General features: G+C 37.4%; 1 protein-coding gene across 1 annotated transcript in view; it reads right to left on the minus strand.

Moving 5' to 3' along the window:
• Window positions 1-5,741: 5,741 nt before the first annotated feature.
• ACTN2 (actinin alpha 2) overlaps window positions 5,742-26,424 on the minus strand; it is a 63,314-nt gene continuing 42,631 nt past the window's right edge. The window contains exons 12-21 of the mRNA XM_065730025.1: window positions 25,120-25,270; window positions 19,363-19,471; window positions 18,868-19,008; window positions 18,303-18,485; window positions 16,498-16,632; window positions 15,843-16,022; window positions 14,780-14,926; window positions 9,130-9,195; window positions 8,052-8,210; window positions 5,742-7,116 (exon numbers count right to left, since the gene is read on the minus strand). Of these exons, the coding sequence (XP_065586097.1) occupies window positions 6,958-7,116; window positions 8,052-8,210; window positions 9,130-9,195; window positions 14,780-14,926; window positions 15,843-16,022; window positions 16,498-16,632; window positions 18,303-18,485; window positions 18,868-19,008; window positions 19,363-19,471; window positions 25,120-25,270 (1,430 nt within the window). The 3' untranslated portion in view covers window positions 5,742-6,957. The remainder of the gene's footprint in view (window positions 7,117-8,051; window positions 8,211-9,129; window positions 9,196-14,779; window positions 14,927-15,842; window positions 16,023-16,497; window positions 16,633-18,302; window positions 18,486-18,867; window positions 19,009-19,362; window positions 19,472-25,119; window positions 25,271-26,424) is intronic.

Consider the following 26,424-nt stretch of genomic DNA (forward strand, 5'->3'; position numbering starts at 1 on the left):
TCACTTTTCAGTGAGGATGGTTTTCAAATCTGATTCGTCTGCAGCTGTACAGCCTCCAGAGCTAGTAAAGGGCAACAGCAAGAGGAGAAGGCAGCAGCACTTCACTCTCGGATTCTGCTTAATCTGTGTGCTTTAAGGACAACTGAGTGAGTGCAACAAGCCAAGATACTCTGCAGAGGCTCAGGGGGAGAGCACTGAGTGGCTGAGGGCAGTGATTATCAAACCAGACCATCCAACAGGGGAGCAGTTATAAGGAACATTACCCTTAATATGATTTGTGGTGCTCACTGGAAGATTTTGAGTCCTTTTTCTTGTCTTATTTTCAGTGATTACTATGCTCAGCAGTGCTAGAAGTCACATGTGTGTTGCTGTCCTCATGCTGCTGCAAGTATTGTTTGCAGGAAACCTTCAAGAACTTGGACTGAGAATGCCCTTATACTTGAAAAGTGCTTTTCCTGTGTCTTTTGGAGTGCTGTTGTCATTTTGCTAAATTAGACTGTCAAAATACTTTTCCCTTTCTGACATTTAGATTAACACCAGGAGCAGCTTAGAATTGCTAGAACACTGGGGCAAAGGAAAATAGAACATAAAGGTGTCAACATCTGGGAAAGTCTTGCATCCTATTCTAGCACACCTTTTTGGAGGCTGAGTTAGGAGCACTATGGGTGGTCAAATTAGACTTTAATCCAGCATTGTTCTTGGAATTTATTTAGTATTTAGTGGTAATCTATACAGTGGTCTCAGAAGCTGCTAGCCATTAGGTTTCATCTTGCAAATTTTAGGGTAGCAAAAAATGATTGTGACACTAAATATTCATTGTATAAAAGTGCTTAAGTTCTCAAATACCTTATCTAAGCCAGTTCTGCACCAAAGTCCTCGTTTGCCTGATTTTTTGAGATGAACTGTCAGCATAGAAATAAATAAAAAAAGATAGTGTGTGTCCTCCAAAAATAAGGTAGTGTACTCTTGTCAAAAAAAGATGGGAACAACTCCTTTGGATAGTCTGTAGAACTGAGGATGTTTTCTAGCTATTTCATGTGGGGAAAACGTTGTATTTTGGTTACCAAGAGTTGTGATGTGAAGCTGTGTAGCTTTGTGCAGTTTCACAAAAGTTGCTTCCTGTGTCAGCTTGAGACCAACAGCAGAAACAAATGTAATGCTGCTGGGTTAGCCCTATTTAAACATCTATTGCACACACGGTATCATGCATGCAAATATCTATCATCGTGCTGAGCACCCTGGTTTCTGAAGGTGGTAGGAAGTAACACTTTAGTGCAGCTAATGTTGCAAAAGGATTTAACTCTGAATCAAAATAGATATCCTTAGCTAAATAAACCCTTACATCTTCAAGTCAGATCACATTTTGGTATTTTAAGTGTATTTTGAGGTATTTTCAAGCTACTTCTTTGCCCACCTCCTGCACACAGCTAAACACTGATCCTATAAAAGAGGGAGTATTTCAAGCAAAGCAGTCTTTGTATTGTGAGATCTGGTTCAGCAGTTTGTTATTCTGCTTACACACCCGTGTTTTCAAATTGCACACTCGTGTACATAGGATCAAACACTGAAATTTAGGATGCTCTTTTAGCATTAGACTCTGTGTTTTAACTACCTCTGTAGTATTCATTACCAAACTGTTTTATTCCTGCATTTACCTGCTTTTATTTGTACAGCTGACAGACCCAATAAGCCATTCACATAAATAACACTGGGATTATTCTTGTCAACAAAGAACAGTCAAACTTCATGGGATTATATCCAAGTGAAGCATTCAAGCATGAGAAATTCTGAGAGAAAGAGCGGATTCATCTGATTTCAGAACACAGCTTTTGGCGCTCTGTTCTGTAGTTACTTAAGACTTGTGTTGTACTATTGCAACTGGATTCATGCCCTACTTGGAATGGCAACATTACAAGAGAATCATTTTTTTATTCCTAAAATTTCCAATGTGCTTGAGAATCAAAATCAGATTCAAGGGAAACTTGAGATCATTAAACTAGATTTAAGTTAACATCCCCAGTCAGGAACATGTAAGCTCTTAAGGACAGCTGTTAGAAGTGGGAAAAGGCCATTTTAGAAAGGGGTAATTTGTGAAGAGACCATAAAGCTGCATGAAGAAATATGGCTCTTCAGAAAAGGTGAATGATCAGCCTCTGCCAAAGAAAATTCTGTCTGCAGAGTAACACTTAAATTAAATGCCAGACTAAAGGGGGAACTACTCTCAGCTAAACCTTGAGAAGAGGAGCTATTCCAAAAGGACTTTGACAGAATATTTGTTCCACTATAGCTATTCTTATCAACTGTTCCCTGCAAATAAGGACAATGGGCAAGCTGTGTCCCAGGCCTGGCTTGAAAGGAGCAACATCTTAACGAAAAACAAGCCCAAGTTCCCAGAAAAGGGAGAGTTGAAGGGTGGTCAAATGGGGTCAGTCATAAATGAATGCTTTTAGTTATTTTTTCCTTCTAAAATATTTACTCCAATTATTTACTCTGAAATATTTGTACTCCAAATATTTGATTTGGAGAGTTCACAGTCTTCTTAAGGCTGAGTGGATCATAGACATGTAGGTAGGTAGTATCTCCAAGATTTAACGTTGAACAGCACTGAGTCTGCCATACCTATTCACCACAGTCACTCAGGCATCCACCAAATACTACTGGTTTTCAGCTAAATAATCAAGTTTATTAAATAATAAGTTTATTAAAACTTTGACTTGGCTGGGTTTTGTTGCTGTTTTTTATCTCACATGAAGTAGGATCTGCTCTTTCTTGGATTGCCTGAGGAAAATGAAATTCTGGCAGATTAAACATAAAGAGATAATAATAATTGAAAACAAAAGCTTTGAGGATCAGTTTGCAAAAGGTGAAAGAAAAAGCAGTAAACTTTCTTTTCCTTTTTTTTATAAACATATCCAGTAGCGTGCAGGAGAACTTAGGGGAATGGTAGGTCCTAGTGAGAGAAAGTAAAAAGTTCTCAGAGATACAGCTACAGCAGAAAGACAGAATAAATCTTTGGCATCAGCATGCACTGTCCCACAAGCTCCTGATGCAAAAGTAACTGGTGTTTGAAAGACTGTTCTGGGCACACATAGCAACGTGCTGCCCAGCTTTTACACTCCTTCACTGTGCCTGCTCTCAGCAGCTGTTGGGAGCCAGGATGGCAATCTGAACAAGATGTTTGGCGCAGCCATTCTGTTTTCTTGGTTTGGGTTTCTTTTTTATTTGCTTTAAAGATTAATTTAGTCTGCCTATATTGACAGTTAAGTCCCAGTCAAAGCAAGACTTTCTGGCAAGTTCTTTGCCTACACTCTTGATGGCAAACTAGCTAGAACTCTGTGGCCCACCACTAGTTCTTCTGTATATGAGTTCCTGACACAAGAAGCCAGTGCTCAGTTTGAAGGCTCAACTTCAGGAGAGTACAGATGGGAACCACTCCCCCTGAGAACAGCTTTTGAGAGCATTTTTCATTTAAAGCATTAAGAGTTATCTTGGAGGGAAGAAAGTTTTCATGAACTGAGATCAAATAGAATCAGGTTTAAAAACAGAACAAAGAGAAGTAAGCATACAAAGGATGGACAGATGTGAAAATAGCCTCAGGACATTTATATCCAGAGGACATTTATCCAATAAGTTTGATTTCCAGGTAATGAGAGCCACACTTTGATAATCAAATTTGTGCAATACAGTATTAGTCATATGGATATAAGTATTTGTTTGTTGGAATAATACATGACTTCTAGCAAAAGCATATGGCTCAATACCACAATCACTTGAAGATAATACAAATACAGGCTGCTATTGGAAGGGATAATCTTCCTTCTAAGTACACTGGATATATATTCCCAGCTGGTGTGGGAACCAGAACAGAACTGTTCTATTTATAAATAAAAGGAAAATAAAATCATGGAAAATGTGGAGATTGGCTTGCTCTTTGTGATGGCAGCCCACACCTTGACTTAAAATCAGAAAGGAATCAAACACTTGAAAAAAGAATCTGCAAAATACAGCAAAATAAAATCCAGCTTAGAACAGTCGGTATTCCTATATTAAAATAATTGGTCTGAAACAGTATCAGGTGAATTGCCCTGTGAAGCAGAAAGTAGATTCACAAGAAAATGTGTGCACAGGCCGTTAAGACTAGGGGAAGCATCACCTCTTGCCTAATGAATATTCTCTTATCAGAATATTACTGAAGCTGTTTCTAAAAACTCACACACCAAAAATACTGACACTGCTGTCAATGCTGAAGTCATGTGCGTAAAGCTCTACTCATATATTAGCAGCTATTGATTACTTCCTTACAGAACTGCTCTAAACCACAAGCCATTTAAGTCAAAAAAGAAAGCTGCACTTACCTTCCAAAAAGTGCATGGCCTCTTCCAAGAAACAGAGAGTGTGTTTCTGATGTAAACACATGCCACCAGAAGTGGCTCTGATCAAAGCCTTTTGTGCCCAGTAAGAAATAAAATTCAGGAAACTATGTAAGAAGGATATAAATGTGGAATGACATTTTAGGCAAGTATGGATCAATAATCAAAATAAGGGATCAATAATTAATCCCTTCAGCTGTCTGCCTCAGTTTAGTTTGCTCTACTTTAGCAACTGGAAACCTGATTTGGGAATGGAAAAAGTGCTTTACAGAAGATTTTTTCTCAAGGTGCTGAGAACACTTCTCATTTGCTTTGATCAAGAGAACATTTAGTTAAAGGACAAGTTTGGGAGTCTCTTTCATACTGTCAAAAGCAGGGAGGTTATCACAATTAGACTACCATCAGTAATCAGTAGCAGAGGACACAAATGGCACCCAATTGGAGTGTCAGATCTAAAAAGACATCGTGCCATTTTTAAATATTTTCTTGTCTGTAGAAATGAGAATTTACTTTTATACTATGCTTGGATGTTCAACATTTTATTCTTCTAGTTGCACCAAACTATTACAATTAGATTTTTTAATGGGATCTGGACTACTTAGACGTTGTTTGCCTGGAAATATCATTGCTCTAAGGCTCAGCTCTCCAAACTTTGCTTGTACAGGCACTGTCTTCACAAAAAGAGAATAATGCTGCACCACGTCAGTAGCAGCAGTGGCAGTAGCACCTTCTGGCAGTGCGCAAGGCTGCACTTGTACTGGTGGAGATGTGTTTCTAGCCTTGTATTTCCCTCTGAAGCCCCCTGCTGGTCTCTGCACACAAGGTAGTGGAGGAAGAGTGACTGTCATTGTCTTCCTCTGGGATTAGTTTGGAATTGCTCACACCACAGGCACCTTAGCTGCAGGATGATTATTTTAGGAGTGAACTCATATACAAAGTGATTATTTTTAGTGTTTCCTACTCAAAGATATCAAAGGAAGACCCAATGAAAGCACTATTGTGTACTTATCATCTGCTTTTTTGTGCATGAAGAAAAAGAGATACGCAGAAATGTTAATGCCAGGATCTTCAAAACTACCATGGCCTCAATGTCATCGAATCCATCTAAGCTAGGAGTCTAATAAGCTATTGACACGTGTGCTCTGGTGATTTGAGTCCTAATACTGTCCCATTCATTCTTAGCTCCATGTCACTTCATGAGGTCTTAAGTGCATCTCTAGCACATAGCACTTGTTCATGTAAACACAGTGTAGAGAAATGCATGACATTATTTTTAACTCTTACTTTCAGCAGACATACTTCCTTTAATGTTCAGATATATTTCAGGTTCTTAGAGGGAAATACTAGATGATTCCAATGACAGAAATCTCATAAGGTTTTAAAAAGCAGACTTTATTTAATAGGCACATCATTGCTTTAATAGCACTGGGCTGCACAGCTCACTTCACCATTTGTAAATGGTTTTGTTTGATTACATTGCATTTCCTCAGTGACAGGATTCAAGTAAAAAAGTTACTCCTTTTTTTTTAATCATTTCTCAAGATGGAAAAAAACAGTAGAATAACTGGTGCACAGGAGCATAACACAGACTGAGCTGCCTGAGAACCAGCAGAAATCAAGACAATAATACAGACAGAACTGCCTGTGAACTAGTAGAAGTTGAGACGAACTGTAAGTTGAGCACTGAACAATTAAAGCTGCAAGACATCTGCAATACATTCGCTCAGAATGCATTTTGCAATATAGAGATGAGTGTTGCCCACTAATGCAACAAGGGACTGGCTTTCTTATACCAAGAAACAAAGACTGTTCAACACAGACAAGAATGAGGGCTTCAAAACAAAACAACTCACATAAAATTAGGTTCCCTATCATTTCTGATTACAAAAGTTGTACTTTCTCAGCTGTAAAAGTTAAAGGCTTAAAAGAAAAGCACTGCTTACATAATGCTGAACCTGCAATTTAATCAGCTTTTCAGGCCTTCTTCACCTATATTACAATTCTTTGTGAGTATATAAAACCATCTTCAAGAGACAGACACATAGCATTCTCAAATGTTTCAGTAATTAAGTACTTTACTTGTTTGATATATTTCTTCCCTGAAAAACTTTAACATTTTACTAGTTTTCACCAGGATGTAAAATCAAAAAGCATTAGAGGAAAATAACATTGCTCCATGAAAGTAAAAGCGTGACTTTGTAAAAGAAGCATACGTGGCATTGAAAAATTCTGATAAATGGATAAATATTTTGTGATTCTTAACAATTGACAGTTTCAATGTTCTTCGGTCTTGCATTCTATTTTTGTAATAGATATTTCCAAAGTTAATATCTTGCATCTTTTTTTTTTTCTTTAAAATATATTTTTTGGCATAGGGCAGACAACCTAAAACCAACAATGCAGAAATATAGCGTGCTGCACACATTAACATACACTAGTTACTTTAGTAATAGAACTTTACAATGAAGGTACCTACTGCATTTGTAAAACTCCTTTTTTTAATCAGCTTGTCAAACCTTTTGAGAAGCAATCCGGGCAATCAGGTGGGTATTTGTTGTGTCTACTATGAATACAGCCAATTATAGAATCAGAGATCGCTCTCTCCATACAGCGCTGATGAAAAAGAGGTGTAATCCAGAGCTCCAGGAACAGAACCCGGGCCCGTGTATTGTGGCATTCTCTTGATGCAGTACTGAGCCTGCTCTGGAGGCAGCTCTCGACGTAATTCATCTGCCAGGATGTAAGGCTGTGAGGGGGGAAATGATGGACAAATTCAGTATTTATTCTTCAAAGACATCAAATACATTCATTATGTGACTAATAAGCTTGGATGTCCTGCCTACTTTCCTGAAACCAAATGTTCCTTTGTCAGCTTTACCGTTAATGACGTGTTGAAGGAGACCTACCAACAAACTGATTAGGTCACAATCCAGTCTCAGGCTAGGTAACTGTATGTTACCCAGTGAGTACTATGCAGCCATGGATAACCTGCTACTACTACAGGAGCTCATCTCTAGAATGCCTCACTGCTGCTTCTGCAGTGACAGGACTGATATGATTTCAGTTAGATCTGTTAGGTTCAACAGCCTAATGTATTTCTGTATTATTATTAAAGATGCACTACTGCTCTGAATGATTTTCACTTATGATATGAAGGATACATTCATATCAACTGTTAGCAGAGTTGGCATTGTTTAAAATAACAACATAATGAAAACTGCATTTGCCTAAGACATTGGCATTTATCTTCCACAGGAATCTGTACTGAGAACATATCTGGAATTCAAAATACGTTCCACAGTAGCTGTGCTGAGAACACATCCTGAATTTAGAATGTGGTCCATAATAACCAAGATCACAAAATCAATAGAAACAGCCAGAATGAGAAAATCAATAGAGTGAGCCTGAGCAAATAGATGGGTACTGCTGTGATCTCTCATTTCTCGACAACAATAGGATGGGTTCTCTGGCAACAGGAGCCCTCGCTCCTCCAGAGGCTAGGTGTTGCTATACCCTTGAAAACTGTACACATTTCAGCTAAGAGAGCTGGTTCCAAACAAGAAGAAAGGGAAGTAATTTCTCTGGACCCTTACAAGTTAGTAGAACAAAGCTCTACTATTACTAGTAAAGGCTGAAAGGGAGAGCTATTGAGTCCTTAGAGCCAGCAGCTAAAAGACTGACCTTATCTGAAGCCAGGATTCTGAAGGAAGCTATCACTTGTTCAGCTGTGTCCGTATCTGCTGTTTCTCTGGTCATGAAGTCAATGAAGGACTGGAAAGTGACGGTTCCTTGTCCATTGGGATCAACCAGAGACATGATTCTAGCAAACTCAGCTTCACCCTTTCAGAGAATCCAAAACAATCCAAAAAAAAAAAAAAAGGTCACCGTAATATCAAGCTCTGACAGCCCGTATCTCTCATGAACCAATAAGGAGCAGCAACTACAAAGTCTCTAATGCACCTTACTGACTTAAGAACATAGATGCCACTGTCGGTGAAATGTGGGATCTTAAGTGACTACTTCTCTTCTGTAAAGTGGTCTTAGTGCTTTTGAAAAAAATATTATTTGTCCCAAATACATAGTATTTACCTTCAATTAACTTTCGTCAACTTCTCCTCTTTCCCATTCTAATACTTGTTGAATTTGTTTTGATACTTCATCTTTCAGCCCCTCCTAAAACTAGCAATGTTCCCATCATAACTAAGGTACTGCACAGGAAGGTGGAAAAATATCCCAGGAAGGCACATGCAGACACTCTGAACTGAGAACTAGAAGAAGCAATTCTGAAAATGTCACGCCAAATACCGGACAGTTCAACTTACACTGATCTTTCCTTCTGCTACAAAGAACAAACTGGTATGGACAGGGAAACGTTTTAAAATAAATGAAGGAAGTCAAATGCAGTGTCCAAAGGTAGTTTGTGAGAATTAAAAAACATCAAACTTATCCTTCTTCATGCAGACAAAAATTTTTATAGAGAAGGAATAATAAAATATATTCATATAGTAAATTTCAACTTCAAAAGTTTCCTTATAAATCAAAGATCAGTGCAGAAGTCTAGTATTATACACTGCCTAGCATTACATTTAACTTCCTTCTTAACCATTGGAAAGTGGAGAAAAAACAAACAAGGAACTAGTATCTCTAGTTTAAAATGTATTATTAGAATTCCATCACCTTAAATAAGCTTTAGTGTTGCTGTTGTTAGTTTTACAAACAGTAAGCAGAATAAATTGCTAATGTTTCTTAAAATTCCTACCAAATCGTAACCCATTGAAATCAAGCAAGCTCTGAAATCATCATGGTCCATCAGTCCATTCTTCCTCTATTGACCAAAATAACATAAGGAATATGGATGGGAAGGTTTGAAGCATCCATGGTCATTTTCAGAGATGATGAGTTTAGACCATTGGGAAATCGGATCCAGTGTATAAACAGTATTCATTGACATTGCCCAAGCAGGTCACCAGAATCATCATCAGTTTTAGAGAAGGAAGAAGTAACTAACATATCACACACAGGAAACAGACATTTTCAGCACAAGGAGTAACATTAGGAAAAGGCAGGAGAGAGATAAGGGAGAACACAAGAATACATAGAGCACAACAAGTGAAGACAAAGAGAAGGACAAGGAGAAAAAATTGTTACTAAACTAGCCAAACCCAGGTGATGCACACAAACTGCCTCCCAGATATGCAATGTCTATTGACGGTTCTGCAAGGGACAGTGCGGTGAATAGGAGTATAGTTGAAAACAGTCTGAAAATAACATATCACTGGCTGTTTGAAAGACTCCACTGCAAGGCTAGGAAAGGTACACAGGAAAAACTGTCTGCTCATATGTGAGAAAAATACAGAGATTTTCCTTCTTCTGACTACAAGCTATCAAAAGCTGAATTATAACAAAGAGATGAGCTTAAAGGGTGACACTTATAAGAGTTAGAAGGAGGTAACTGGAAGACTGTATAAAAGGAGGTTTCTAATTTTAAAGGCAGTAACACATATGCAGCATTCCTGGCTATTCTGTTTTGCAGTGTAATATAGTGGTTTAGAATGAACCATGTCATCCTAAGTAAGGAGAGAGCAGTACAGCACTTGTGTGAGTCTGAGGAAAGGAAAATGGACAGAAGTCTGGGTGCAAGAAGGATAGGAGTTCACCATAGTTATCTCTTATCAAGTAAAAGAAGCAACCTGGAAAATCTTTGAAAAAATGCACAGTCAGAGAAGTGTGGCTCCAAGGTATGCTGAGAGAGCTCATCTAACCCAGTTGTCTTCCCAGTCACAGGATCCTTTCAAAGCATTGTGCTGCATACACTGGTGTTTAAATCCACAATTGCAAATTATTATATCAACCTAAGTATAAACAGAATAACAGCAATTTCCTCTACCTGCAGGTCATTTCCAACCTGTCCTAGACTGATGAGGCAGGCTTTAAATTCATCAGAGTGTAGATTGTCAGATTCATCCTAGCATTCCATAACAGGTCATGCATTTAGAAGGTAAAAGGAAAGTAGGAAAAAGATCACAGACCAGGTTAGTTGGTTAGTAAAGAACATTCTACACTTGTATTAATAACCATATGTTTATAGAACTTAATGGAAATGTTAACTTATTGCAGTGAATTACCTAGTTTTAGTTTTTTTCTTAGTGGAATTGGATCTTGACTTCAATTACTATGTTAAAATTGTGCTTCCTCTACAGGTACTTTTTTAACATTTTTGCTTATAACGCAGTCTTTATTCTGAACTACCATTTGCTTTCTATTGCAATACAGTGTATCTGAGATACAGTAAAGAAATCACTGAACCTGTGCAAAACTTTTCCACACTCAATCACTGTTACTTCTCTCGATCTGCTATTACTTAAAAACTGAATATGCATATATCAAATGAAAGAACAACTGACTTGCCTAGATCCAAAAGAAATTTATAATTGACATAACTTATTTTCAGTTTGTTAATCATCTATAAAGTAAGGTTTTGCTTTGAAAACTGATCTTAAAGACTCCCCATTAAATTCTAAGTGCCTCCTAGTACTACCACATTAAGCTGCATCACTGTTATGAACTAAATAATTCTTCCATTCTGTGGGTCAAAAAATTCACACTACATTCTTCAAAGTAGACTGGCTCATCTCTTTCTTCTTGTTCATACAAAACATGTACTGTCTGTGTTAACATATACAATTAAAGAGATGTTCCTAAGCTGAAAGAATACTACCCTTATTGATTTGACAGACTGACTGCTACACATAAGAGAGAGGGTTTGCTTGGTAGATGAATAACTTGCTTTTCAAAATTTTCAGGTAACTAACTAAAATCAGCTCCAGTAGGGAAAGATGAAGAATTATGTTAAAAAAAGCAAAGCTTCAAATCTGGAGCAGAATTTAGTTGAAAGTCAAAACCACAACCTTTAACATCTCTATTTTATGGGATAATTCCTGCTGTAAAGCATTCAAACTGGTTTATTTTATCATTCACTGAAAATGTTAACATAGGTTGACTCAAAACTGTCGAAAACCATTCTGAGTTCAGGCTATGACTGCAAGGCACTATAGAAGCAACATCAGCTCATTTTATCTTATTTCTAAAGTCAAAGAAATTTCTGCGTGACTACAATGTGTTTTCAAAACTGGAGCTAAGATCCTAGTCCTGTCCCTCCTCCTCTTCCTACAGGATTTGGTAGGAAAATATTAGCTATTCAAGCAGACCAGGGTTGTGGGGGTGGTCAGTACGCGTGTCAGTTGTAGTTATCTAACAGGCAGTGGAGGAGAGTTGATCATGAAAGGGAGGCTAGCATATCTACCAAAGCAACTAGAAGAGAAGTCAATGGTTGTGCTTGAGCTCCCAGTCAGCATTTGGCTTTGGGATTCCCCAGAAGAGAGCTCAAGTACGTGTTCCTAAAGCAGGCTTTCACATTCCTGCAATGATTTTTTTTTAATCTGTATCATCTTCAGTACGTAAAAAAAAATCTTTGCCTTTGCCATATATCAGAGTTGCATGAGATACAATGGTATTTTGCAATCAAGTCATAGATCAAATCCATGTAATGGATTATTCACTGGGAAATGGTTCTTTGCATTGTTTACAAACCAACATTAAGCACTGAAATTCTTTTTGTAAAGCATTTAAATAATTGACTCTTGTATCTTTTCTTGTCAGTACAAACTAAAATACTGAGGTCTCATCTTGTTTCATTATTAGACCCCAGAGAACTTTCATTTTCCTCTATGATTTATATGTGGCCTTATATTAAAAAGTGAGATTTAAAGTGAAAGTAATACGTTTTCCAATACGTGCTTCATTTTCATGACTATTAATTGACCAGCATAAGCATGATCATGTGGTTCTTTTAATGGAAAGCTCTTGTTTTTCTTTTAGTAAAATAAAGGGTTGCAGGATGCTCATTTTTTCTGCATGCAGAACTCCTTCTTAAAATCTGTAGTTTGCACAAAAATCGATAGTAGAACACATCAACAGCCAGTAGGGTACTGCATGCAAAGCAGCTGCAGACATTTTATCCCATCTTACTTACAATGTTCTAAATATCCTGAATCTTAAAAAAGGATTCCACATTAAAAGACTTGAAAATCAGTGACTGACAACGTAACTATTTCACTGCCCCAATTTGGCTGCATACATTTATTCAGGTATGCACCATTTTGAACACTTCTAAACTGCTGTGATTTAGACATAGTGTTTTGCTTTTTTTCCTCTGTGCAAACACATTAAGTGAAGAGAAGAAATACACCAGCATCGCTAAAGGTTTATATTTATACCTACAACGAGACTGTGCCCTTAGGCATAGCCTCCAGCAGGGAGTTACCTTGCAGCAACATCCACAGGAATAACTTCTGGGGCACCAGCCTGCACTTGTGTCTGTTGGAAAGAGAAGATCCTAGAAGGATGCCCCCTTGCCTAAAAGGAGGCAGTGGATTTACCACTCGCCTGTAACACGATGACTTGCAATGGTTTTTCTGCTAGCATAGCTGCACTGGTGGATATTCTGAAGGAAACACAAACTCTTTCTGCCCCTATAATTCTTCTATACATGGTGTCCCCTTACTCAGTGTTATTTTGGGGTCAGGAGCATGTAGCCCCCCAAAAAACTTGCAAAATATCACATAGCTGTCTTTTTAATATTCAAGATGTAGAAACCATTTAAAACAACAACTTAGTTACCTTTCAAAGAGCTAACAACTACAGAATTAAGCCCCATGATTTATTATAAACTAAAAAAGCCATATATATGTTGTTCGTTTGCTTTCCTGGAGAGGAAGAAAGGGGTTTGGTCCTCAGATTTATAACCAAAGCAAATTGTCTTTAGAAATACTCCATAAAAAATTGTTAGATTTTATGTGTACTAAAACAGATTCTTCAGAGTGGAGAAGGGAGCTGCTCTGCACATTATTATTTTGCTGACATCCTCAACTCACATTAAGGGTCAAACATTAACACATTCCTTAAATTGGAGAAATGCTGCCTTACAAGTCAGAGTTTTAGCATGCATAAGTGACTCTGTTTTGCTTATGTATTTAAAGCCTCCTGGTCAAGGACAGCATTAGTTTTTAAAATCTTTTCTGGATATCCATCAATATGAATTGCAGACTAATTCAGTGTATTTTTTAAACTAAGCCAGGAATACAGAAATGCTCCTACGAGCAACAGAATTATTACATATACTGCTGAATGATTGATTTTTCTTTTACTTACATAGAGAAGTCTGTACTTTCATGTTAGTGCTTATGTTCATCTTCATTTCTCTGAGATGATCAAGACCAAAAAATAACTAATTTCTGCCCTCTCCATCTAATTTTCAAGTTTAGAGCCTTCAGTATTTTGTGTACCCAGAAGTATCCCTGAAGCTTCCCAGATTTCTTTTAGTCACTGACAATAAATTTTCAAGTGTGCAGTGTAACAAGGAGGATACAAAAATGAAAACAAGCCTGCTCTTCTCAGACATCTTTGCTCAATGTCTCCTTCTAGCCTGTGTAGATAAAGCCATATTTGCCCTTTAAGTTACAGTGCAATTTAATCAGTATAAGCTTCTGTTTTATCAGTGTTACTGTTGTCTACCCTTTGCAGAAAGACTGGCTTGAAGGCCACTGAAGAAACCATTTAATATATGACTTTCTTCTACCTAAGAAAGCTACTTCTACTCAGTTTTGAAGGTGATCCTGTGAGCACAGAGCTAGTAGATCTAACTCATGTAAAAGATGGTTCTCCAACTGGGAATATCAGATCCATTCCTTTGCTATTGTTTCCATAAATAGACTGGGGGTTGGACCAGATGTTCTCTATAGGTCCCTTCCAACCCCTACAATTCTGTGATTCTGTGAGTACTGTATAAATCACATAATGAGTGAGTTTTCTTCATAGAAGTGTTTTAATTCCTACTTTCTTATTCATTTCTTATTAGATAAATGAAACATATTGACTCTTATTACAGACAGGAAAATAAAGATTTTCTTAGGCAACTATCAGTGCTTTAGCTATATTCCCCACAAATCTACTTCTAGAGCTACAAATTGTGATTCAAAGAAGTAAACAAAAATATTGTCATCAAGATTACAGCTAAGTTTAATGAAGTGGAAGCCATGTTGCACTGCCTTAAAGTAAGGGGGCACATTATTTTCCAAAACACTGTGTATCTGATCATTTTGTTATTCGAACAACTACTCAACAATACTAGCAGAACTGTGATTGCATTATATTTAGAGAGTAGGGTATGTGTACAATGCTAAGCCTTTCATAAGGCTGTAAACACTTTGTTAATTGATCTTTATTACCATTTTAAAAATAGCCTATTGTTACTGCATTATAAGATTTTTAAGATTATATATGGAATGGAAAGAGACTTGTTTTTGGGAACAAAAAATATTTCTAGATGAGAAAAGGCAGGAGTACTGTACCCTGTCAAAATGATTGAATGATGCTCTGAAGTCATTCATTTGTTCCTGGGTGATACCCTTGGCATCTCTTGTGAGGATCTGAGTCTCAACCTCATTGATAGTTCGAGCAATGGTGGTAAGTAGGAGCTCCCATCCAACACGGATGTGCTATGAGAGAGAAAATACTGATTCATTAAAGAAGCAAATATATTTTTCTAAAACTATGAAAAACGCAGCAAAAAAATAGCTCTAAATACTTATGTGATGCCTTATCCATACCATTAACTATACGTCATGACTGAGGGTCATTAAAAATAAAAGTGGTCTTCGGGAAAATGTGGAACTGGGTTCAAATTGGTACTTCTTTACTGTAAGTCATCCCTGAGTTTATTCTGGATCATAAGACTTGGACTTCAGTGCTGTTATTTTCTATAATCTCAGTTTAGTTAGAGGCTGTATTCAAACAACACTGTTTCCTGCATTTCAATTTCAGCCATTTTCCAACATTCTATAAAAAATTAATCTCACAAGTCACTTTACAAATATGGAAAGTGTTCATTAAAACTGAGGAGTCTCCCGTGAGTGTGTAAAACAGCTGTCCTCCTACACATCAGCAGCACTGGGATCTTCACTGGTAATCTGTAAATTTTCATAGCAAATTAGTAAAGATGAAACATTGCTTTGTCACAGAAAAACAAAAATAAGCAAAAAAAAAAAATCCACTACTTGTACTACTGTTCATCTGAAGGAAAACAAGTTAAGCCATGATGAGCTATATTTTCATTTGAACTTTCTGTTTGTAGGAAATCAGAGGAGAAATCAAGTCAACAGCTCTTATACTGCGCTTACTAGTGCTTAATTTCTGTTCCACCTTTATCAGAATATGGAAGGCCTCTTCATAATATCGTATGCCTCAGTCTTGCACTGGGCCATTCTCATCAGTATGCATGACAAAAAACATTTGTGACAAAAAGTTTTACAATATTATCAGAATGTCTGCCAGTGTCTTCAGATCAGAGAAGGCAGTTAAAGGGCAGAAGAGGGCAAAATGAACTAATAAATACAAAATGGAGTAAATGCTTACCTCCATAGTATAGTTGGTGTGTTTATTGTCAAACACCAAGGCTTCTTGTATAAGCTGATGATCTCCTTCCAGTTTATCAATGTTGTGTTTATAGTTGATGATATTTTGCTCATATTGCTTCAGCTGATTCATCTGGTCCTCCAAAGGCCCTGTCATTTCAATAGAGCTGCGGGCAATTTCCTGCAAAAAGACACCCCCACCATGCAAAATTTAAGCTTCGGATTTTCTAATATGACTTGCATTCACAAAAATATGTAATAGTTTCAGACTAAGAAGGAAAAGTAAGAAAAATTTCACAAAGAGATGATAAACATTACGGTAGAAAACTCATTTCAGAAGAAATGTGACGCATTTATTTCTGGAATCAGTATTGAGTTGCCAGTTACCAATATTTTTCTGTTGAGAGCAGAAGCAAAAGAGAGAGCAGACTAGTCATATTTTTTTCAAAGCTACATGTCCTACCAACCATCAGGGGTCCCACTTGTACAATCTTAGAGTTCTAAGAATCAACTCCACAGGTACTAAACTCTTTGTGATTAAACAGCTGGCGAACTATCAGAGAGATTGTTGACTATCTGTACATACAACAATAATAATAACAATAATAAAACATTTTATTCATCAGCTTCTGCATGAGCATCTGTCTGATACTCACTTCCATCTTGGTCTGGATCCATGGCCCAATGACATTGGCCTGAGCAGCAAACTGGCGACGCAGGCGTTCATTGGCATGCTGGCGGGCTAGTTCTTCCTGCAAGGATTGATCCCTCTGAGGTACCAGCTGCTTCACCTGTTAAAATGAGAGAGCATTAAGTGTGAGTGCTCATGACTGAATATTTCTAAAGCAAGTAGAACAAATAAGTCTACAGTTAGTAATTTTTCTTTGGCCTGAAGATTAATATCACAAGACAGAAAATTATCACTGTTCTATTTACCTTTATGCTAGCATAAGAAATTGCTACCACAGTCTTGGGCAGCCTGACTAGAGAGACTGAAATTCTCAACTCTGAAGGGACTCAAGTTCAACAGGATTATTTAAGTTGAATTTTGTTTTTCTATAGAAGCACAGACAATATTCAATCTCTAATAGTTCCAGGAATAAACAGCGGAAAATATTTCATATTTCATATCATCATATAGATAGGATAACATGAGATGTGCTGTCATTCCTGTATATCTGAAGGTTTCTCATACGCTGCAAATGTGGTTTTTTTTTGGCTTATCTTTCTAGATTTCCCTGACATTGTGAATTTAGTCCTTATTGCTTGGCATTTATAACCCACTAAAATCACAGCCTTGTCTACATAGGTTTAGGGATTTGGTAAATTCATATATTCTACAAATTCGTTTACCTTTAGCATATGATCTGTCTTGGTTCCTAAGGAAAAAAAGTTTCTCTTTAATCTCTCTCCAGTAATTTTTTCAGGTTGAAAAAATTTCAGTTTTGAGCCATTTCAGTTTGTCTGGACAGAACATTAATGGTCCCAAAGATGCTAGATTTTTACAGCTTTTGTGAAAAGCAGAAACTGGGTAGAAGAGACATGTAAACTACTGCTTATACTGAGAAAATGAATTAAATCATTTTCTGTTCTTCTGGCAGGCACCCACTGGTCAGACACCATCTCTGTACTAACACCAACACATATTTTTCTTGCCTCACCGAGAAGTCAAGAGAAGTCATAGGTAATACTGAGTGATGGGAACAGGGAATGTTGTGAAGTGAACCCAGCAAACAAATGGGAGAGCATATTGTAGAAAGTTCCAAGAAATTTAGGAGTGGAGTAGTAAGGGATATTACAAGGACCTTGTAAAGGAATATATAAAATATGAACAATAGAAGTGGCACTGGAGCTGGATTGAGGTATAGGACACAACTTATAGAAAGACACCTTCATTATCACTACTGAAGTTCATTTAAATGTAGATGGAACCTCTGACAGTTTTGTTGTTGATGACAATAGAAACTGTCCCTAGAACTGAGCTCTTGTTCTCAATTAACTACAAACAAATATGATTGAAGGAAACTATAATCTACAGAACCAGAATTCTATGCTATAATTAATATGAAATCACTGAAGTATTTCAAAATATTTTATGTTATGAAAGCTAACGTATCCCTCTACTTCTTTCATCTTGACATCAGCTTCTGTCATGATCTATTAATTTTACTGTACCTTATGGCTGCAAAATGTGTTTAACTGCACTTAATATGCTTCTAGTGCAATAAGTGATAGCTTTTCTGCTGCTACCTCTTTCCACTGTCCATATTAGTAAATATGTTTGAAGGAAATAATTAATTTGTGCCAGTTCCACCAGTTTTTAAACAGTGATTGGTTCATTTTGGCATCTGATGATCTAGAAAAATTTGCATGTTTAGTGTTAAGTTCTCTGAATATTCTCAGTATTCCTAAACCAAAATTCTACATTACAGTGTTCTTTTATGCATTTACAATACATTACCTTTTCCCACTTGGAACGAATCTCTTCCACAGTAACAGTGCTGTAAGGATTGCTTGCACTTATTCTCATGCTGTAACTCTGAATAACCTTCTCAACTTCATTCTGGATTGACAGTATGGCCTGTCTTTCACCATCTGCCTCTGGCAGAGTAGCTTTAAATTGATCATGTGCAGAGATTAAACTCTAAAATCAGAAACAGAGAAGAAGAGCATGACAACTGCAATGTTCCTTCTAGCATCTGGTGAATCTGCTGTAAATAACCATAGTTCCTTCTCTCAGACTCACAGACACCCTGTGTACATGTATCTGATGTACACGAATTAATACACATAGATACAGTCATGAAAAAGCCTTCATTAACTTTACCAAGACAATCAGTTCTTCTATGATCTTTAGAATACTTCAATGCCAATCAAGAAATAACTTTACTTATAAAAGACATTGTCTATCACAAGGGACTTGTCAGGACAGAATATCTTACCTATGCTGTACTCTCCAAGAAAGATAAAATTTCTTTTCTTGTCTTTCCTATGATCAGAAATCAAAAAAACAGACAACCGTTTACCTGAATTTCCTCAATGCTATGAACAATAAACATGTCCTGTAGGTCTTCCATAGCACCTTCCATCCAGTTGTTGAAAGGAGCAGCTCTCTTGGCAAACTCCAGGTGAAGCTGATCAATTGTTTCAAGCAACTTCTCCGTCCTCTGTATAGGTGTGAAAAGGTGAATTCCTTTATTATCAGGCACAAGACCTAATTTTATACACATACCTATGAACAAAGTCATGCTTCATCTTTTCAAAAGCAGATGATTATATAATTGATTTCACCACTTGCTTTATGGCAATAGTACTAAAGATACTTTCATATCAGGCATTAAAAGGAATGTCTGCCTTTCAAGGGTAACAGATAAAATGACTTGTTTTTCCCATCCCTGCTATTTTTATTGTTATTGTAATCTATCTGCAAACCAATTAAAATCTGCTAATCTTGCTTTATTGATTTCTTTTAAGTATAAATTTCTCCTCTCAGCTGAGCTGATCACTGTTATATTGTTTACCTCCAGTGCCTCTCTTCTTTTCTGAGTAAGTGTTCCCAAGCTGTCCCATTGGTCACATATCTTTTGGCATCGATCATTGACACTTGCAGCATCGTGATAGTCCAGTTCACTAAGAAGAAGTGAAGACATAAGTCTGAAAACTTTCTGAGAGGCAGAAACAATTGCATTTTGCATGGTATTCCACTGCTCTTCCCCCTTTTTTTTGTTGTTTTGTTTTTTTTTTTTACTTTTTTTTACAATATTTCTCCTCCAGGTACGCAAGTGTTGCAGTGTAGACATGTATGATTTAAACATGCAATATCTCAAGAAGCACAGCACAGAAACAGAATCAACCTCTTCCATTGTAAGAAAAATCAGCTATTTGTGACATCCAAGTATTAAAGACAATTAAGGTGCCTAACCATCACTGTTTCAGCTTGTCCTGTGGTACAAGCATCTTGGCCTCCTAAAGACCAGAATGCTTCAGTGTAAGGCTTTATCAAGGCGATAGCATTAAAATAAATGGCCTGAAATATATCAGCTTCATTTTAAATAACCTAGTGATCCTTTTCAGACTAATGCATTGTGAAATTACAAGGGCTGCTCTAAAAGCAATGCCTCCATTTTTATTCTGTTGGCCCACAGAGTCTGAGGCAGATGGTGGTGGTATGGCAGTAGAGGCTGAATTTTCCATGACATGTTGTTGCTGTGTGACAGATGGTGGCAGAAGAGCAGTCTGACAAAGTGGCATCTGACATGGAAGTGCATATGAAGCAAGTGTGCGGAACTGAATGTCTCTGTGTGGAAAAAATTGCACCCATTGACATTCATTGATATTCACTGATACATTAATGGAGACCAAACAGTGGATGTGAGCAGTGAGGTGGTGGGTGAAGCATTTCAGCCATGGTGACCACAACAGTGAGTCACCTCCATTGGTGTGGATTTTCACAAGTGTGTCATGCAGGCTCTTGCTCATTACTGGTGAAAATACACAGCTAGTGATCGTGACTGTGTTGAAAAATAGTGTTTTGTAGCTGAGAATTTTCTCTATTAAATACTGTTATTGTGTGCTCTTTGTATCTGTTGTAGTTTTCATGGAAATAAATAGGAGGCATTATTTTCAGAGTGACCTATGCATTTAACTGAGAAGCAGACCTTAGCTCGTGTTCAAGGCATAATCCACCTCTAATGAGGGCTGCCTAGATCTGGGTCATGGGGAACAGTTTTCATCTTTCTCTCCAGGAACTCCTCCCACGCTAGAACTGATTAGGTACAGGAATCTCCAGACTCAGGTTTGCCACCAGTGCAAATCAGTCCACCCAAAAAGCAGCAAAAATGTACATTCCAAATGTAGCTGTGAGCACTGCTTTTTCACCTACTTAATGTGTTTTTATTATCCTGACAGAAAACAACTTATTATGCTGCCTGGACTAACTTTTCAAGCTCTGTCCTGGGATTCCATACCATTTCAAACTGACAGATAATCCCCATGATTCTGCTGAAGCCATCACGACCATAATAAAATATGTTAGACACTTCAGAAGCTCATTTTTACCAGTGTATCATCATCCACTGAATTTAGCTCTTGGCTGCTCCTTGAGGACATTTTGCACAGTACTAAGCATTGCAGAGATTGTGATTATGTGACAATATGGCAATATGAAGCTAAGATTTACTCTAAGACTTGAACAAGATGTTAAACGCAGATATAATTTGTTCTATCCTTTTAAACATCCTTCTGTAGGCAAGTGGCAAAAGGAATGTACAGATCTCTTCCTCCAGTAGCTGAGAGAATCACAGAGGACAAAATGGGAGCAGGAACAGATTTTCTCTGTGAAAGTACACTTGTAGGGCCAGGGGCAGTGCTTATCCTTTTTCCCCTTAGATCAGTAGGAACAATGTGGTTAGGGATAAAGCTGAGAAATATCTGGATCATTCTGTTTAAATAAGGCTTCATATGTGCTGCAATCAGTTGACCTTTGAAAGCAAAAAATGGTAAAACAAGTGAAAAAAATGCCTCAATAATTAATAGAACAACTCAAAATTGTAAAAAAAATCTCCTCATGTCTAAGGAGAACGCTGTCCCACAAGGACTACACATCCTACACAAGGAGTCCTTAACTTAAAACCTTGCTCCCTACTCTGGAGGAAGCCTTTTTGTTAGCCTTCCAGGAATGCAATATAAACCAGGTATCTGTCAGGAAATTTTAAGTCAGGAGCTTGGACATGTGCGACTATTTTGAGACTTTCAGGTGATGATCCTGTGTGAGCTGTGAGCTCACTAATTGGATGGAATGTGGAGATTTGTATTCTGGTCTCTTTTTGTATACTTAATCAAATATACCAGAACATGGACGGGATGTTTTTCCACATGCTCCCAGTCACGTCACTGAGAGTACTGCAAATTATACTTTTGCTTCAAGGGATCAGTTAACTCCTTTACTTTATTAGGATAAGGGCAGGTATTCTCCCATGAAAGTGAGGGACTGATTGTACCAGCTCTGTTCAGAGTCTTGGAAAGTAATATGCAGTGTTTCTGCAGCAGATCTGCCAGAGAGGTTCAGCCATTCCCTGTAGGATCTCTGCTATCCTACTACTTCTTGGGATACGTGCTGTGCATTGAAGCTGTGAAGACACTGGATTTCATATTCGTTACATTTTTTTTCTTATCAAGCATAAACAAAGCACTGCAGCAGAACTTCCAAGATAACAGCCTATTTACTCATTTGAAACTTTGGAATTTAAAAATCTTGAAGTTATTTTTATTTATCTTATGTATAATTCACTCTTACCTTTGAAGAATTAAAAGTTTAGTCAGATTTTGTCCTGATCCAGAGAAGCATTTGAGTATGACCTCACTTTAGGAACCATGATAGTGTCACAAAAATAACCTGCTGAGCATCATGCTTTAGCACTGCTTCATAACCAGGCTCATATTATAATATCATGCATGTAAGCACAATTTGAGCCCAGGTTTCCAGAAGCAAAAAGACTCTTCAAAACAACTACAGATAGCTGTCTTCTTGGCTGGAAATAAGGTGCTATACTAGAAGTGATGGATATACTAAAAATTATCTTGATTATTGAAAACATTGAAATGAATACACAAGACCATAGGTGAATTCAGCATTTCGTATTATGGCTCACTCTAGTTCTGCTTAGCATTTGCAATGCCACAAGTGGCAAGTCCCATTTTAAAAATCCCTAAGTCTCTTTCTTTCTTTTTTATCCTAGCCTTGTATACAGTGTCAACCATGTCTTTCCATACCTCAATGGCAAGGATTTCCAATTCTACACAGGCTAGAGCACGTAACAGTCGTATAGCAGCATCCTAGCTGGAATCACCTGCTTCACACACACACACCAATCAACAAACTTTTAGCAACTTTATCTCACAGTTGACTTAGCTGCTGCAGCAGAAAATACCAGAGCAGATAAGAAAATGCTGTAACTGCTGTGGTTCAAGGTCACGCAGTGATTGTTCAGTTTCAAATTGTAACATTAGGCAGACAAGGGATGACTAAAGCAAAACACACAGAGGTGTACTGACTTGTAATTTAGACTCAGGTGATGATTCCTGTAAGGGTCTGATCCAGTGACCACAAAAATTAAAAATAAAAAGCCAAAAATAAGATACCCATGCTGACTTCAATTGGCTTTGGATATGGTGCCAAAGCACATTCCTTAACTTTCAATTACTGCTTAACATTTCAGTGTAAAAATATGATGGGAAAAAATTAGTTTTCCTCCATAATTTCAAGGGATTTCTGAAGAACTGTGCTGTGGATAAATAATTAAAATCAACATTTAAACAGAAGCTGCCCATTCGATTGCAGCTAATAATAAAACTTGACATATCCTTTTATTCAGTACTCTCCACAGGCAATAAGTCTCACTGAGCTACAAAGTCTCAGGGGAAAACCAGCACTGAATATTGAAAATACTGAACTGATAGCTATATTGTGTGGCTTAGAGGAGATGTCAAAGTAGAGCATCTTAAAAGCAGTTGGTTTTCAGCACCTTTGGAGCCAAGGCCACAGATATCTTGTTTAACTTCATACAGCAAATTACTGAAACAACTGAGAAGAGACAGACCCAAAATAGACAGGATACAGTGTTCACTGGCCTCAGCAAAGGTAAAGGACACAGGGTTCATAATGCTAGTAAGCAGATGCTGTGCTATGTATACTACATTCCCAAAGTTTCTATCACTTGCAAAGCTAATGTTTAATTAACAATGATTAGGTGTTTCAGAAACATTCTCTAGTATAAAAGGAACAAGTAACTTTACAGCAAAGATCAGGATATGTCAGAAGGCGTATCATAAGCTGGCATAACTAGTGCAATCTGCATCCTCTACATTTTTCAGATTTCTTTCATACTAACTAAAGGACAGTATTTACTCTGCCCACCATACTTTTCTTTTCCTCAAACAACCAATTCTTAAAAATAGCATTTCTCCTCTAAATTCGTTTTACAGTTACTGTAAGTGCTGCCACTACCAGGTATGAACAATATTTTTAGGTGGCTTTTTGGTTTCCCAAATATTAATGAAAGTGGTGCTGGTTATGATTTCAGCTCCTTTACAAAATTAAAAAAAAAAAAAAAAGAGGATATGTTGTTTGCTTTCTGAGTACTACCTGTTTTGGCTATTCAGAGAGTCAAAAAACTGAAACTTGGAGGCTTGAAGCCACGAGGAGGAGTCTGAGAATTTGATGCTGGCTCCTCTTTCAACCACTAACACACATTTGTTCCTGTTGGCTTTGCAGATTTGTACTATGGGTGAGCAATGAATTTAATTATGTGCCAGATGTTGAGATCAGGAGTAGTGCTACCGATTTACAGTACAAGATCACTGCAATTAAACGCATAAGATTATAAAATCAAATGTCCTTTGCTTGGTGCACACATGCAAATGACTATACCAGAACAGAGACATTATCACTACAGTCCTGTCAGCGTGGGCAGAGCTTTGCTGACAAAACTGTGCTTCACCCATGTGAATTAACAGCCTTCCCACAAACAAAAGCAGACCTACCAGTAAAGACAGAGCCTAGCCACAGTAACTGCACCAATGCTCAGGACTTCTGTTGCCACAGAAGCGTCTGTCAGGCAGGGGCCTTGGCTTTTCACACCTCTGAACTACCTAGCTGATGTCAACCATACAGATACAGCTAAGTAGTTGTCTAATGGTCTCAACTTTGTTGTATGCTGAATGAGCAATAGAGTTTGTGTGTTTGCTTGCCTTGGAGTATGCTAGAGACAATAAAATCTTCAGAGATGTCATTGCATGACACAATACCAACGCAGAAAGGATAACTTGAGGATATCAAGTCTTTTTAAAGGACCAATAAACCTGTGGGAAAATACCAGATTTTAAATGGAAGACGTTTGATCTGTGATTTGTCTAACTGGCATTATTTTCTAAATTAACAGTGTATCACCAGTTCCTCTCAGCAGACTGTATGAACTAAGAAACAGACACCTCCAGCATTCCATGAACACACCATGGAGCCTTTAGCAGAAGGAAATGCTTATTTCCAAAATGAATTTGAAAATGCTTGTTTTCAAATATTTTTGGTCAGTTGAATGTCTATATTTGGTTGGGAGTAGAGGGGAGATGAGGGAAAGGTCTCAGTGTCCAGCTCAGATAATATACTTACGAAGCTATCTCTGGAATTCTTACGTTGGTACCTATGACACTATCAAATTCATTGGAAAGAGTTTATCGCAAAGTTAAATGTCAGCAGCTGCAAGCCTTTAAATGGAACATACTTCAGCTCCTGGGCAATGGCAGCGATCTGTTCCACCCTGTCCTGGTGAGCAGCCAAATCGCTCTCAAAAGCCTCATGTTTCCTTAACATGGCACGGACTTCTGTCAGAGATGCAGATTCATAATCCTTCTGAAGTAAGATCTGCTCTTTGCCTGAAAGAGGAAATTAAATTATTAGTGTGTTTTTACTAATTTATTGGTGAGAACAATAGTGAATTTAGTCTTTTTTTTTCAGCTGAGGCGTGGTCAAAATCACGTGCATAAGATGAAATCCCTGCCTCACTGAAATAAGTGGCAATTTGTCAGCATAACAGTGTTAATTATGAAATTAAAATATTTTTGAAGATCTTGATTCTTGCACAGGATGGTTATTTGTGTCTAAAATAGCTAGTATTGCATTACTTGAGAAATTCTCAATAAGTGGTATATTAGCAAAAACCACGGATCTAAACTATTCTGACAAAACCTTTAGAGTATATTACTAATCTACAGAACCAGAAATCATACTGCTATGCTCAGCTTCACTCTTGCTAATCAACTGTTAGTCTTTTTTATGTTCTGCTTTCATGATTTATTTCAGCACTCTCCTGCCAAAATTAGATAGACTTACAAAGCTGCATTTTGTATCAATTACTGAATTTTAAGTGGAAAATGCCAACATAGCTGCAAGAAGCAAGAAAAGCAAAAATGAAATCAGAAACTGAAATATTACTCCTCGTTAACTCTTGTGTTTGACAACAATCCACACAGACAGCCTCTAGAACTATAGCTTACCACATGATATTACATAGCTCTCCAGATTCTAGTGCCAGAAGGAACTGTTGTTTCACTTATTATGTTAAAGCTTATGTGAATTTCTCCCTGTATAACAGCCATAATATGTCACCATGAGTAGAATATGCTCAGAAAATAGGCTCTAAGGGCTGATAAACACTGTAGTATCTTTTCTAGTATCTGCTTGGTAGCCTTTTACCGTTATGTATGCAACTGTGTTATTGGATAGCCTCAGTTTTGCTTTCACAGTTTAAAAAGACTGTAGCTGGAAAAAGGCAAAAGTGTGGCAGAAACAAAAAAATGGTTGTCAGGTCAAAAAAATAAAAAGGATGACAGAGTATCACTGTGCTTAATGGCGTCAACAAAACTTTGTGTTGGTGTTATAAAATGGTTGGTCCTGTAGCCATTACAACTACGCCTAAGGTTAGGCTATCTTTAAAAAACAGAACCATACATGAAGTATAATCCAGAGTATGGAGCAAAGCAGAAGTGAGTCCATCATTATGTAGATTATGTGAACTATTAAAAATCAC

The sequence above is a fragment of the Cyrtonyx montezumae genome, unplaced genomic scaffold (genome assembly GCF_038088225.1).
Source record: "Cyrtonyx montezumae isolate F1298 unplaced genomic scaffold, pur_monq_1.0 scaffold_0, whole genome shotgun sequence".
NCBI lineage: Eukaryota > Metazoa > Chordata > Aves > Galliformes > Odontophoridae > Cyrtonyx > Cyrtonyx montezumae.